Below are 16,184 nucleotides of genomic sequence, written 5' to 3' on the forward strand. Positions count from 1 at the left end.
AGCTAAAGATTTTAACACTGAGCACCTAGCCTTTGTGTCTCCACAGCACATTCTTTAGCAAGCAGGAAAGTGATTAAATCTCATCATTTTTCCTCCTCTGTACATGAATAGTATTGACATTTCTTTAGCTCAAGATAATTTAGGAGACTGAAAGATCTAAACCTATAGATTAAAAACCAGAAGCCTCATCAAGAATAATAGCATTTTGGGCCTCCCCGGTGGTGCAGCGGTTGAGCACTGGCTTGCAAAGCTGCCAGCAGCCTCTGTAGCGCCGGTTCGATACCCGGCCACCGGGCGAGGGTCCCACATGGCGCGCAGACCTCTCCTGCCGCCCGCTGCTCCCCTCAGTGTACCTCATCACTCTGCTTGTTCTGCTCTCCACTCTGGTGCATTCTCTCACCCTCCCGCGACTGTACCCTGTGCTTATATAAAATAAAATAAATAAATCTTTAAAAAAAAAAAAGAACAGTGATGTACATAAAAAATTTAATAAAAAATAAACTTAAAAAAAAAAGAATAATTGCATTTCGACATCAAGGACTGCTGTTCCTTTTCTTCTTCTGTGTTGTATGCTCTGTAACAAGTATGTAAACTAAACTGAAACTTGTGATTGTTGGAACATTTCTCACAGAGTAAAATTTGTTTCCCAGGTATGAATCTTTTTGGGATTATCTAATAAAATCATTATCTAACTACCATTGAGACTGTTATTTCAGTCAACTTGAATTTCATATTTTTAGAGAGAAATGTAAATGAGTTTGAAAGATTAATTAGTAACATCATTTGCACAAAAACATGTGCCAATTGTTCTTACAAATTTCTTATAAGTAGGTCAAATGAACTGTAAAAAAATGAACTTTAAAAAAAAAATTTTCTTCTTAGAGAATTCAAAAATCATCTTACATTATTCTATTTCCCCAACCAACATAGTTGAGATTCATGTCCTTGAAACATAGGGTTTGATAAGGCCAACTGGGTTAGTGAGGGAAATAAGAGAGAAGGTAGATGCAGGTTATGTGGATTGAAGTGCTGGCATTGAGCCCAGCTCCCCAGAGAAGCCCTACACTTCATGTCCTATGTCCTGGACAAAGTGGGTAGGGGAGCCCGGGGGTCCCATGTGTGGGCTATGCTAGTGGGGACTGCTGCTGGCCCAGAGGAGGAGGTAGAACCACACTGGCAAGAGTGCAAGCGGCAATGCAGGGAAAACACCAATTTCATCCTTAGCATTGTGGCTATTTCTGATAGTTTATTAGACACAAAATTATTACTTACCCATTCGGACAGCCCTCAAGACCTGGCCCATCACAGCTGTAGGAATTCAAAGAGAAACACATTTTGATCATTCAAACTTTTTAGCATTTTTTTCTTGATACATTTTTAAGTGATTCTTAAGGCACTATATATTAAATTACTCTTAAATAAAATCACATTACTTCTTAATATAGGGGCAGTGGTAAATCATTTAGGCATTATGAACTTATTCATTTGTTCATTCACACAGCACATGTTTTTGAATGTCTGTGACAGGGATTATTCTAGGATTGAACAAAGTAGACAGTTTCTAGTTTTCATTAGTGAAATGTTTCCATGTATTATGTTAATGTAGGTAGAGCTGACTAGCATGTCAAAATGGCAATATGGCAGGGGAGCTGAAGGAGCAGAGTTGAGAACCACTTCTGGGCCATACTGATTAAGAAGTAGGGGGAGGAACACATGAGGGGAGACATGAGTCTGATGGCAGGGAAATGACATTGATGGTGTCAAAACCAAAAGCCGGAGCGAGAGCTGGCTCCATCTCCTCATGCAGATGAAATGTCTCCAGTGCAGCAGAGATGACATTTGTCCTAAATGGACTCTTGAGCAGCCAGCATCTCTTGCCCATGGAGGAGACCATGGCTGTCATTCTGATTATAGGACAATATCTTAAAAGACAGAATAAGTTGGCTTTGATGTGCAGCAATCTTTGCCAGTACTAACATAAATAAGAAAATAAAATAAGCTAGTTAAGTGGAAAATCCTGACATCCCATGGCCAGGGGAAGATGAAGCACTACATTCAAACGTTTGAAGAGGCCTGGGATGCTCATTTGACACTGTCACCTGATCTGACATTTCCCATTTCACCCAAAGGCTCTGACTGCTACCCTCTGCCTTGTTGGTCTTGAGGGCTGTGCTCCCTTTTCCACGTACCAGATGACACAGCCTTGCCCCTCTGGGGTGTTTGGCCTGTGTTCCTACATAGGCCTCTTCAGGGTGTAGACCACATGGGAAGCCTCCTAATTTCACAGTCTACTTTCTCCTCAGCAAACCCAAGCCATCACAGATAACAAACCTTTACTGATGAATGACCACTGATGATTTTTCAAATCCTACTCAAACTAAGGCTTCTCACTAGCACTTTTCCCATGATGCCTTGCAGCTCCTTGACTGTCACAGAATGGATGTGATGCAACATGAGTGCAGGTTAAAACTGCAAATTCTGGACAAGATGCAGGGTTACTGCAGCCTGTGACAGTGTTGCTGGAAAACCTGCAAGGATTACTGGCAAGAAACTATTGAAAAATAAGAAGCTCAAAAGGTCTCCCTGGTGGCACAGGAGTTAAAATCTCAGCACTATGGAGCTATTGCTAGCCACCACTGCATGAGTTTGATCACAGCCAGGGAGATAACCCACATGGCACAGCAGACACTCTCCTTTCTTGCCTGCTACTCCTCTCAGCAGTGTATTTTGGTAGATCTGCCTGTTCTGCTCCCCACTCGGTCTTATGAATCCTCTCACCCCCATACCTCTGGCCTACATCCCAGTTCTTCTACACAAAAATAAATAATTTTTTTTTAAAGAAGTGTAGAAGGAAGGACAGGCCACTTTCCATTTGAAGAGATGACCAACAAGGACAGTGACAGACAGGTGCCCTCTGAGTGAATGGTATGACTAATAAAAGATTAAGAGGTCCCTGGGAAACTTGAAGTTGCCCCGGCATAATTTTGCACAAATGATTGTTAAATATTAAATAAAAGTGGCCTTATCATGCATGCTGTCATTTCATTTGGTGAGAAAAGTTATTCTCTGACCCCGCTGGATTTATTTTTTGTTAAATATAATTAAGATAGGCAAAATTCTTTTTTTACGCAAACTTTTTATATGACTTAGCTTATTAGGATAAAAATTTAAAAGAAAACTTCTCACTACTTACTATAAAAATGTAGTTCTTTCAGGTAGTATATACACACGCTGATTTTCAAGATGGATGGAAATGTGTAGGATGTTATAATGGTATGTTACTTCAATTAAAAAAAAAGGGAAATGTAGTTCCATTTTAAATGGATTTGTTTTAAGTTCCTTATCTTTTCTCTTGGGTAAGGGAACTGCCCTGGTGGGAAGGGGATGACTTTTGGAAGCAGGCTTCCCCGTCCTAGACTAGATAGTGAGTGGAGGGATCACTGAACCTTTGAAAGTGTGCTTTAGTGGGGGAAAGTAGGGCAGTCACTGTGGGGAATCAAGGAGACTGTATCTGATATTGTGCCCATCACAAATACACAATAAAAGAAATTTTTCCCATTTTTTCCTTACCCCATGAATATTCTACAAAATATAGAAAAAATAAATCTATTCCTCTCATGTAAGTCCTTCACTTTGGAAGAAGATACAGATAGTAATAAAAAAGTTATATAAAAATGTATGCTCTTCCAAAAACAAAAAAGACTAAGAATGAGGAAAGTAAACATTCTTGTGAAAGGTAAAATACTGATGAAGCTCTGTATGGCAAAAGCATAGCATCAAGATAGTACTTGAAATACAAGGAGAAACAGAAATTGTAGAAATACAGTTTTAGTGGGACATAGAATAGGAAATATAATTGTAGTGGGGACTAAAGTCAGACAATAACAACTTATTTGGATAAAAAGACATTAAACAAATAGTAATTCACATTTTATATTTAAATATTGACTGAATTGTGTCTACATTTGGCAGAATTGTTTTCTTTTCTTTTTTAAAGATTTATTTATTTATTTATACAAGCACTGGGTATAGTCAGAAGCACGTGAGGGTGAGAGAATTCACCAGAGCCAGAGGGGGAACAGAAGAGGCAGAAGAGAAAATACGCTGCTGAGGGGAGCAGCAGGCACGGCAGGAGAGGTCTGTGTGCCATGTGGGACCCTTGCCCGCTGCTGGGGATCAAACCAGCGCTACAGAGACTGCGGGCAGCTTCACAGTCCAGCGTTCAACCACTGCACCACCAGGGGAGGCCCCAGAATTGTTTTCTATAAGGCAAATTTATTGAAAATTCCAACTGCCCAAAGACTTTCTGGTTCCCCAAGCCCTGCCTCAAACCCAGTGACATACACTCACAGACAAGCAAACACATACACAGTTTACAGAAGCAAAAGAAGGAAAGATACAAGAATTATTTTATACAGCCAATATAATATTATGCCAGAGCATGTGCTCCAAAATGACTTATTTTTAGGGGAATATAAAAAAGATTACTTTAAAAAATAGCAGTTTTTTTTTTTTGGGCCTCCCCGGTGGCGCAGCGGTTGAGCGCTGGGTTGCGAAGCTGCCCGCGGCCTCTGCGGCGCCGGTTCGATCCCCGGCTGCTCCCCGGCCACCGGGGGAGGGTCCCACATGGCGCGCAGACCTCTCCTGCCGCCCGCTGCTCCCCTCAGCAGTGTACTTCGGTCCTTCTGCCTGCTCTGCTCCCCGCTCTGGCTCTGGTGAATTCTCTCACCCTCCCGCACTTCTGACTGTACCCAGTGCATGTATAAACAAACAAAACAAAACAAAACAAACCAGCAAACAAATAAAGCATGCCTCTATAAAAAAAAAAAATAGCAGTTTTTACCATGCTTTGTATAGTGAGCAAATAGTAAATACAACCAACACACTGATATGCATAAAGGGAAAGGTATGAAAAACTTAAATTGTTATAAGGGAGGAAATTAGTAAAATTCAAAATCCACTTCAGATTTAAAAATTAGGAAGGGCCTCCCCGGTGGCACAATGGTGTGAGAGCAGTGGATGCAGCCTCTGTAGCACTGGTTCAATTCCTAGCCGGCCAGGGAGATTCCCACATGGTGCAGCAGACCTCTCCTGTCTCGCCTGTTGCTCTCCTCAGCAGTGTATTTCAGTCATTCTGCCTGTTCTGCTCCCTGCTCTGTCTCTGGTGAATTCTCTCACTCTCCCGCGCCTCTGTCCTGTACCCCAGTGCTTTTATAAATAAATAAATCTTTAAAAAAATAAATTAAAAAAAAAGTCAGGAATAGGTGGCTATTCCCTTAGTCAGATAATAAATAGCTCAGACTACTCTAGCAAATATTGTTGTTGATTCATTACAGTCATTCCCACCACCATGAAATAAAACATTCTGATATCCACAATCATTGTTTCTTATATTATTCTGCAAAATTTGGCCCTAGTAATACAAGCTGAAACTTTTAGAAAAGAGATGAAGATACCATTTTTGGAGATGATATGATTGTTTTCCTGAAAAATCAAGATCATGAACTAAAACATTATTTCAAAGCTCAGTAAAAAACTATCAGTAGAAGATGACTATGTATGTCCCCAATTAAAAGTCAGCTTATATATTAGCAGTAATAACTAGAAGCTACACCAGAAAGCAAGAGTCATTTCATTATAGCAAAAAGAAATACAAACATCATGAGAGGCTGAGGTTTCTCTCTGCACTTGTGAGCCATACTCTGCCCATGGGCCGGAGGCTGCTGCTGCATGGCCAGGTACACTGACTCAGACTTCTGCAATGTACTCCCTGGAAACTCTGCAGGCACATCCAACCTATGAATTTGCAGGATAGGAAACATTTTGTTCTTCTGCATTCCCCACTCACCCGTAGGTACAGTTGGCATGGCACAGGTGGCACACCCGATTGGCATCTGCAAACTTCCAGACCAGGGTGTTGTTTTCCCCCATGACACCCGCAGGGCAGGTCCTGACACAGTGGGGTCCATCGATGTAGTGGGCACACTTCACACAGTTGTCTGGTCCCTGCATTGAGGTGGAGAAATGCATTCATGTCTGTCTCCTTCAAAATTTGAGTAATTTTTACTTAAAATACTTATTGTGAAAAAGTCAAATGATGAAGAGTTTTGTAACTCAGGAAAGAGGTTCATTTGTGACTGCACTCACCGGATGTGACTGCTGTAGTGGCCTACTAGAAACCTTCATGACTACAAATGCATATAAAATAGAAAAATGAAAGAAACTATACTATATACCTTATTAATTTTACTTTGTACATTGTGGGTATCTTTTCTTATCAGAAAAAATCTTGGTTGGCATATATGTATATGTATATTATATGTATATGTATATGCGTGTGTGTGTGTGTTTGTGTCAGAGAGTGTATTTATATCCTTAATGATCAAGAGGATTTTCTTGCATATTTGTATTTTAAGTTAAAGTGAAGCTTGAGGGAAGTCAGACTCACTGAGGTAAATTTTAGAAAACCCACATCAGTGTTTCTCTGGAGACAAGAAGGTAGCAGATGTAAATGCAATGGGGGTTGCATAATTAACTGTGTAACATGCTAAACTTGATTCTATTTGTCAACCTTGGAATGTCCTGGTCAAACTCACAAAAACAAAGGGGGTCATGCCCCACACATTTTATAAAGTGTTTAAATAAAAGGAGTGAGGGTGTGTCTGCCTGTTGGCTGAATCTCTCTGTTGTTTCAGTTTCAAGTGTTCCCAGAGTCAGAACAACTGGATGACTGAGTCCGTATCACCCATCACCTTATCTCCGTGATGAAAATTTAACCCACCACAGCTATAAACCACTGTCAGCAGCCTATACACTCAAACAATTTAGAAAGACATTCTAAAAATGTTCTCAATTAGTGAATTTAGACCACTGGAGCTCAAATTCAAACAGAAATCCTTAAAGAAATAATGTTGAGAATTAACAACATAAGGACACTGGTGTGAGAGATAGCTGAATTATCAATTATACTTTGAAAATATTATTATTGAACATGTAGATATGAAACTTAATTTTAAAATGTTTTCTGAGGAGTTTTTTTTTTTTAATTCTTTCAATATTTGTAAACTTTCAACAAAAATTTGATGATGCTTGATTATAATAATAAAGCAATGATGACCCAGGTCAGAAATAGTGAAAACTAACAGACAACACACCATATCCACTTCCGTGTTTGTGATGTGTTTGGGGACACAGGACAGAAAAGGCGTATGGTGATCCAGGCAGCTTGTGTGATGACTTGGGACTCAGTCATCACTCACAGAGCCTCTGACCAGCTCTGAGATGGAGCCTTTTTTTCTAGGAGGTTGGCACACATGACTGTTCTCGGCAGCCATGGAGTGATGTGAGGCTGGGCCCTGGTTGTGGTTCTGGGACTGTGAGGCTTTCCCTGTGCATGAGTGAGTGACACCAATATGCTCCTTACTCGTCCTGTGCAGGTGATGTTCATGACCTGGGGCAGGCATTCTGGATGACACTGTATGCACTCGGAATTCTCCACAAACTCCCTGGGCTCCCTGACAGGAGAGAGGAAAGCAATTAGTGTCCCTGAAGATGCCAGTTCGACACTCCAGGAGCTGACCACCGTCTGAGTTGATCTGTCCGACCCTACAGGAGAAACAAATTTACCTCTCAGATATTCAAAACAGTTTTAGGTAAAAGGCAAATGGTTGGGCTATAGGATTATCCTTTGATATAATAAACGAGACTATTAACTGAATCCTTGGTCCTTTGTCATCTTCTCCCAGAATAAACACATGGAAGCTTCATTTATAATCAAAACATCTTCCCAACATTTTCTTATAGGCACAGTTTCTGTACATTATTCAAGCCAGTCAACAATGAAAACATAGAAAATAGTGCCTAAGAGGGGCTTCTTATCAGACTCATGGAAATTTAAGCTGGAAAGAATTGGTAATTACAGCCTAGTGCACAGAAAAAGAACAGAAAGACATTAAAATTGGTCAGTGGTTATTACCAAAATCAGTAGGAATGAAATACAGTGAAAAATTTGGTTCGCCACATTTTTTTAAAAAAATATTTATTTAAATTTTTAAAATGTTTAATATTAAGCAAGAAGACAAAACAATTTTTGAAAAGACTGAAACCTGTGTGGAAAGACTGAAACATACTGGCCAGGCAGTGAACAGAAATGTCTACACCTAAAATGTGTGCCATAAATTCCCCTTTCAGGACATGGCTCTAATTAAACCCAATATGCCCTGTAGTCTTTCTCTGCACTTCTCTGGGACAGGCTTGAACTGGGAGCAGGCGCAAGGCACCTGGTCTCTGATGGAAAAATGTGGGTACTACCAACACTGCTAATTTATCTACCTTGTTTATTTAAGGAGACTTGAACATTGAAAACAGGAGACTAGTTCTATTTGTAGCCATAAAGATTACACCAATATTTCTCACTTGCTGTAATAGCACTATCAATTATGCAAATTATTCTGTTAGGTTACTTGGCCTATCACCTAAAGGATTCCTACAGAATTGAACTTGTTCCTGCTCCTGAATATTTCAAATCCCACCTGTGGCCCAAATCCTGATAGCGACACAGGAAAAAGATTTCCCATAGTCATCTGTAACTGTTATGGCACTATCACAAAATTTGTTTCCTTCAAATGAAAAAATGATCTCAGTTTCTATCCTAAAATATTACTTTCTTATTAGTTACTATTCCTGGTCATTCAAAGTCTTCAGTGTCAAGATTCCCATAGAATCACGGTTTACTTTTCATTGATTACAAATAAACTGAAAAAATGTTACATGATTGTTTCTTTGTCCATTATTAAATTTAAAGTTATTTACACTTTTTTCAGAAATGACAAGTGCTGGTGAGGGTGTGGAGAAAAAGGAACCCTCTTACACTATTGGTGGAAACATAGACTGGTCTAGCCCTGATGGAAAACTGTGTGGAGGACCTTAAAAGACTAAAAACGGATCTGCCATAGGACCTAGCAATTCCACTCCTATGTATCTACCCAAAGAACACAAAAACACTAGTTTGAAAGGAAACCTGCACTCCTATGTGTATAGCAGCACTATTTACAATAGCCAAGATATGGAAATATACTAAATGCCTCAAAAGAGATGAGTGAATCAGAAGATGTGGTATATATACACAATAGAATACTACTCAGTGATCAAAAAAGGTAAACTTGTGCAATTTGTGGAAATGTGGATAGGAGGAATTATGCTAAATGAAGTGAGTCAGATGGGGAAAGATAAATATTAGATGATTTCACTTACAGTGCAATGTGGAGAAACCATGTAAAGGCTTAGACAAAGACAACCTGAAAGCTGATCATAGATCTGAGGCATCCTGGACAGGCAGAGGAAGGGAAGTGGGAAAAGGAGGGCTGAAATGGAGGGATTCGTGGGGGAAGAGCAAGTGGTGCTTGGATGCTAGAAAAAGTACAGTGACCACACCTGAGGGGAGAAATCATATACTGCCTCCAAATTAACAAAGACGTAAGAAAAAGTACTTCACTGAAAAACACATAAAAAATAAAAAAATAAGATTATTTGCACTTTTCAGTATATCTTGAACATTTTAAAAGAGCAGTTACCAGGAAATATAATTTATATGAATACATCTGACAAACCAGGAATACTGTACTTCAAAGAAAAGAGTAAATGGCTATGAGTTGGCGGTACGAACCATTTGTCATTGTCTTACTTGTGTAAGGAACTCTGTGCAACATAAAAAAAAATATTTCCAGTACGAGACTCCATAAAATATTGGATTGTTTTAAGTAATAATAAGAGTTTCTTTGATTCCTTTTGTGATTAACAGTTGCCAACAAATAACAGAAGAAAAATGAAGAAGGGGGAGGAATCAACTTGAACCCATAAAAGTAATCCTTGGTCTATTTTCTATTAAAAAAAAAAAAAGGAATTGTGAAAGGCCTCTTACCCCTCCAGAATGTTACACTTCTCCACGCATTCCTTGCCACGGCTGACGTTCCGGCAGGACAAGCAGTCTTTGGGTTCTGGGCCCCAGCAGCCCTCTGAGGAGCATAAAGGATCACACACGTGGCCCATGGTTTCTGAGAAGACAGAGTGAGCTGCAGGTCAGTCATGAAACAGTGAACAAGGAGGCAACACCCATAAATGTGTGCTGGGCTCTCTGTGACATTGAGTTGCATAGACATGCTGGGACCAGAACACAATGACACAGTTGACTTCCTGAGGCCAACTACAAGTCCTTTTTTATCACCAGGATAGGGTTTTGCTGATGAAAGTCATAACTGATGGTGACATGCCAGGTGCTAAATGCCATGCCAATAACTTTACATATAGAACTTCATTTAGTTCTTTCAATATATCTTGAACATTTTAAAAGAGTAATTACCAGGAAATATAATTTATGTGAATTAGAATTAATTACTCCAGTTCATGGACAAGGAAGCCAAAGCTTAATGATATTAAATAAATGGACCAAGGTCTCAAAGTTATCAGATCAGCACTGGAACTCAGATCTTCTTCTGCTGGCAGTCAGGGTCCCAGAACAAGGTGAGGGTGCATGTCTGGCTTTAGGAGTCGACTGTGGCCCTAAAAATCATAACTGAAAATGTCACTGGGACATGTTCATACATTTGTGTGTGTGTGTATGTGTACACACACGCACACCTGAGTGCACATATGTGTAGCTTCTTAGAGGCAGAAACGAGTAGAGAGGAAGCTATAACTAAAATGTAAAATAATTAATATTAAATTTAGTTTTTTAAATCACCAATAATTCTAGATTAAACTTCAAGGTGAATTCATCCTATGAAATGAGTGATCTGGAAAAAGTTCTGATAAACCTCACATGATAACTTCACAATAAGGAATATACAGATTTCTATTTTTTTTTTTTTTCAGAAAAGGAAAAAGTAATTTAAATGTTTGGGAATGGCCTCTGAGTGTCCAAATCCAAATAAAAGGCCCATTGGGCCATCTCCACAAACAAATCAAAGCCATACTTACTGCAGTCACTTTCATCTCTGTTTTTTATAATTTTGTATTTTTGACTTGAGGTCCCAAATAGTTTTTTCCAGTTTATTGTGTTTGTATAGCACAAGTTTCGGTTTCCTGAAACAATCACATCTCCATCACTAATCTCCTTGAGGGAGCGTAATCCCAAGGACGATATGTTCAGGCCGACAACTGCAAGTGAAAACTGACCACTAAATTGGAGAGAAAAGAAAAATTGGGAAAAATTATAAAGACATATATCACCAAAAACTTTTCTTTTGTTTTTTAGGACCACTTAAGATTGACTCAATCTGTCTTCCACTTATTGTTAAGTCATATTATGGAAGATTATATATTGCAACTTTTAAAATTGACAGTGGTTTTGGAAGGTCTTCCTGGAAAAATCCAGTTCATTGTTCATTTAGCTCTTTAGCACTAATGGCTGAATAAATGTCTTTTTTTTTTTTTTTTTTTTTGGTGGGACCCTCGCCGGCGGCCAGGGAGTGAATGAACCGGCGCTGCGGACAGCCTCACAGCCCAGTGCTCAACCACTGCACCACCAGGGGAATCTCCTGAATAAATGTCTTAATGTCATTATTTCATTTTGCTTGGTGGAAAAAGAGAATATGTTCTAACCTCTCAAACATACAAAAGTCACATTCATTTTTCTCCACCTACCCAACCATCCATCCATACCCCTATCCATTTATCTAACCACCCGCTTACCAAACTATCCATCCATTCATCCATCAATCCATATATATTCACTCATTCATCATTCCACTCATTACTCACACATCCCCTCCACACATCCATCCTTCCATTTGTTGAACAAACATTTGAGGCATTATGTGACAAATTTTATGTTGGTTAAAGATGTTTCCTGTCTCTGGAGACAGTACATGAGAGAAAATTTTAAGCCAGCACAGGAGAATGGTGCTAATGGGCACCAGAGAGGCAAAGAGCAGAGGTCTCTAAGCAACGCTGGGGAGGGATGTTTGGGAAGGCATGGGATCTTGGAAGAGGTGATAGCTATGAAGCCCTTGGAAGCAGGAGTTATATGTTTTTTTTCACCACCCAAAACTTAGAATTCTACAAGGATCAATGTGTGTATATCAAGTGACTGGATGAAAGGTATTCAGAGTAAAGGGAAGGAAGTGCTGATCCATCTGGAGGACCAGCTGGGTGCTGATATGATGAGCTCTGAAAGTCAGAAGCTGGGGCAGAATTGGGGAGGTAAGAGAAATGAGAGGGTGTCTGGCAGGGTGGAAAGGTCAGAGCACAGAAGATTGGACTCCTTGTGGAGAAATTTGGGATGCTTGTAAAAGAGGAAAACCCCAGGAAAGAGATTTGCATTTTTAGGAGGCTCACTGGCCATCCATAAGGATACCCACAGTGAGGATGGACACCAGTGGGAATGGGCTAGTTGAGAGAGTGCTGAATGAAGAGACTGAAATTAAGACTGCAATGAGATGACATATGTTTAAAACAGAATATGGAGACTCCTTGTTTTTCCTTCTATTCTTACCATTCCTATTTCTCTCATCCCACAACCTTCCTCCTGAGAAAAATTGAGGGGCCTTGTGAAGAATATTTGCACTACTATTGTAAGAATTCTCTCCCAACATGTGCCCAAGAGAACTAGATAATGGGGACAAACTGTGTCTGTCTGCAGGGCAGGGCTGGCTTTGGTGGGTCATACCCTAGAACCAGGGGTTACTTTATATCTATGGCCTGAGCATCATTGGAAAAGAAACAAATAATTGTCATTTTATTTGAATCCCTAAAACTAATCCCACTGGATACCATACCAGTGACCTAAGAAAACTGATCTATGGATCTTGGACACAGAAGCATCCTGACAATTAGGAGCAAATGCGCTTTTCTAGGAAGCAATGAGAGCTGTATGTCTAGTATTAGAACAATATATACTTTATATGTGCTGCATTGAGATTTTATTTAATACCACACAATAAAGTCCTTTAAGGGGTCAATTATGGGAAACAGTTCTATTTCCAAGGCAAGCTTGACAAACAGATTCCCAAATTCTTCCCCACCACAGCACATTGCTCTTATTACATTAATGGTGTTCATGTGCATGTATGTACTTCACTGTTAAACTTGAAAAGTGGAAATCCAGAGACAACATGCAATGTTCAACAGTGGCTCAGATCCCCCACCACCCTCAAGTCATGATGTGCTGATAAGGATGTCTGTCACCTCAATGCTCTTCTCATCAAAAATGCATAATCTAAATGAAACTGTGAGAAAAGAACAACCATTCTACAAAACGCCTGAGCAGCACTTTTCAAAAGTGTCAAGACCATGAAAGATAAGAAGAGACACAGGGACTCTATACAGATTGCAAGGGCCCAAGGAGATATGCCATTAACTGCAGTGTGGGGTTCACCAGAACAAAATAAAGGCATATGGAAAAACTGTAGCTTAGTTAACAGCATTGCCCCCTTGTGAACTTCACCATTTTGATACTTGTCTCAAACTTATGTTGATGTTGACTCTGCGGGAAATGATCATTGTTAATTTTTCATTTTCAGACTTGTATCAAGTTCCTGGAAGATGTTAACCTTAGGAGAAGTTTCCATTGTTGATTTCTTCATTTTGATAATATGTTATGCTTATGTAAGATGTTAACATTAGGGGAAGCTGGATGAAGGATATATATCAACTTTCTGTACTATCTTTGGAACACTTCCATAAGTCTAATTTCAAACTCTCTGTATATTTTATTTCAAAATAAAAAATAATCTATAGGTTTTGATGAAGGGAAACTTACTGTTGCTTTGTTCTGCCACGTATGATTTCCAGATTCTCAAAAGTGTTTAGGTCAGTCCTGTTTTCTGGCCAGGCCTGAATCAGTAGAAACCCTACAACACAAATGGAAAGCTCAAAACACACACCACCTGGACATTTCTTTTGTATGAGACACTATTATAGGACTCTCAAGAGACTAAATAGAAGCAGAAAGTGTGAAGATTTATCAACTACTTTTTATCATCATCAACACGTGTGTACACACGCTTGTAGATGCCAGCTAAGGCACATTAGACAGTGTGCATCCTGTCTCTCCCTGGCATCCCCATCTCTTGCTGTGCCTCCCCAATGCCCATCCAATGGGCTGTCACATGGTACTGCAGTCAGAGTGTTGTCGGCTCCACCTCTGATGACTTTGAACTGGATCCTGTTCTCAATGACAGTGGGCCATGTACTGAGCCAATACATTAATGAAGTTTGCATATTTCTTTATTTAAATCTTCCAAACAAAATAAATCCTCAAAAAACCCCCATGTTTCGCTCTAATTATCCCTTCTTAGGAGGGAAGAACATATTGCTCTGATGACAGACAGAGCCCAGGACCTGCAGTGACTAAGAAGCATCTGAGGTTAGGTCCACAAGGCTTGAGAGCCTGTGCTCCTTCCTTCTGCCCAGGAGGGTCCCAGCCACTAGGACAGGGGCTTGGGCCAGGGAGACAAGGGATAAACATGTTCATGTGAGCTCATAAATGACCGAGTCTTTCCTTAAAAGAGTCCAGCCTTCTCATGCATGCAGAGTAAATTTGCTCCCCGTTGAAGCCCAGCACATACCTGTGATTTCTTTTACTGTTTTCAGAATATTCAGTTCCTTTGGATCTAAAGGAAGAGTACGTGTGAAAGAGTCGCTGAAACAAGAAATTATGGTTACTGATTAGCAATCTCTACCAGTGAACAAAGCAGATTCTCTTTCTCTACACAAGGAACTTAATCTGTTACTTACCCCCTAAATGCTACTGGCAGGATATGAAGATCTCCACTGATTGTGGTGCAGTTTCTGAAGTGTTTAATATTTGTGGCATTTATGGAAAGTGTGTCTTTAAATTCACCAATTCCTATTCCATTACAAACTGTAAAATAAGGGACATGTTTATTCTATTCACATTCGTTGGATAAAGAATAGCTAGGAACAACAATATAAGAAAATTCAAAAAAAGAAAGAAAGAAAGAATAACTAGGGTTCCTTAGGCAGAGGGTAGGAGGAAGGGAATTCTAGCCCTGAGAACCAATACTGCCATGCTGTCATTCAGTCATTCAACAACCATGGATTGGGGCCTAATAGGTACTGGGAAGTTAGCAGGCTTGGGGTTGTACAGGTTAGAGGAGAGGCTGTCACTGTCACTGCCTTCCCTGGACACATGCTCTCTTCCTCATTATTTCCCACTTGGACCATAGTGTCCAGTTGCTCTTAACTTCTCCAACTTCCTTTCCTTTCTCTGCAGTAGCACAATGCACCTACTGCTGTCAGGCAGCTTCTGTGCATAACTCTGACAGTGCCCTCTGAAGCGCTTCTTCTCTAGTCTCCCTTGCCCTAACCTGGTATGTGGCTTTGTTGTCTATATTACAGAAGCAATATGCAGAACTTTTCTTTTTTAGCAAGAGTGTATTTTAAAAGTATTGAACATACAGAATAAAGATGATAGACCAAAATGACGAGCAATTTCACTATGAGTGTTCAACATTTTAGAAACGTTCCTTCCATCTATCCTCTATGGTGAGCATGTGGTTAGTTTTTGTTTTTTCATTTATTATGCTGTGAACATTTGTCCTATCATTAAAACTCTTCACAAATAATTTAATGGCTGTCTGATATTACATCATAGGGAATACTATAATGTTTTTTATCACACAGTTAAACTGCTCTTCTTCTGCTGTGTTTACTTGATGTGTGTCTGATTGCTACATCAGTCTCAAATGCCCTTTTCCACACTCTGAACCTGTTTTGGAATTTATATTTACTCTTGAGTTTCTACCTCAAATGCCATTTCCACCCTACAGCCCATTTATCCTTGAGAACTCACAGCACAATTCTTGGTACCCATCTTCAGGCTTTATCTTTATTTTGACATACAATTACTAAAAATCTCCCTTCGGGATGGGTCCTTTCTGCTCCTCTGGGAAACAGCCAAGCCAGTTATCCTCCAGCTCCCTCTGGACTCTGCTGTTCTAGGAATTCCATGTCAGTGGCACAGAGACCTCAACTCTGGCTGTGAACCCATCCTGCTAACTATGGAGAGTCTCCAGGTTTGACCTGTGCTGGGTCCAACCCATTATGGGTTGGGAACTCATTGGCCAGGTTTCTTTAGGCCTCTAAGGATCTGGCTGATGATAGAGAAGGAGGTGACTCCAGCAAGAAAGCCCTGGGGCAGATACCTGCTGTTTAATAACAGGTCT

General features: G+C 40.0%; 1 protein-coding gene across 3 annotated transcripts in view; it reads right to left on the bottom strand.

Moving 5' to 3' along the window:
• Positions 1-16,184, bottom strand: part of EGFR (epidermal growth factor receptor) — a gene marked incomplete at both ends in the record, with an annotated part of 193,660 nt that overhangs the window by 37,764 nt on the left and 139,712 nt on the right. For all 3 annotated transcript variants that reach the window (XM_084248364.1, XM_084248363.1, XM_084248362.1), the window contains 8 exons: positions 1,273-1,308; positions 5,849-6,006; positions 7,424-7,514; positions 9,920-10,052; positions 10,975-11,174; positions 13,757-13,847; positions 14,565-14,638; positions 14,734-14,860. In XM_084248364.1, coding sequence (XP_084104490.1) covers positions 1,273-1,308; positions 5,849-6,006; positions 7,424-7,514; positions 9,920-10,052; positions 10,975-11,174; positions 13,757-13,847; positions 14,565-14,638; positions 14,734-14,860 — 910 coding nt within the window. The remainder of the gene's footprint in view (positions 1-1,272; positions 1,309-5,848; positions 6,007-7,423; positions 7,515-9,919; positions 10,053-10,974; positions 11,175-13,756; positions 13,848-14,564; positions 14,639-14,733; positions 14,861-16,184) is intronic.

This window comes from Talpa europaea (genome assembly GCF_964194135.1).
Source record: "Talpa europaea genome assembly, chromosome: 11".
NCBI classification, from domain to species: domain Eukaryota; kingdom Metazoa; phylum Chordata; class Mammalia; order Eulipotyphla; family Talpidae; genus Talpa; species Talpa europaea.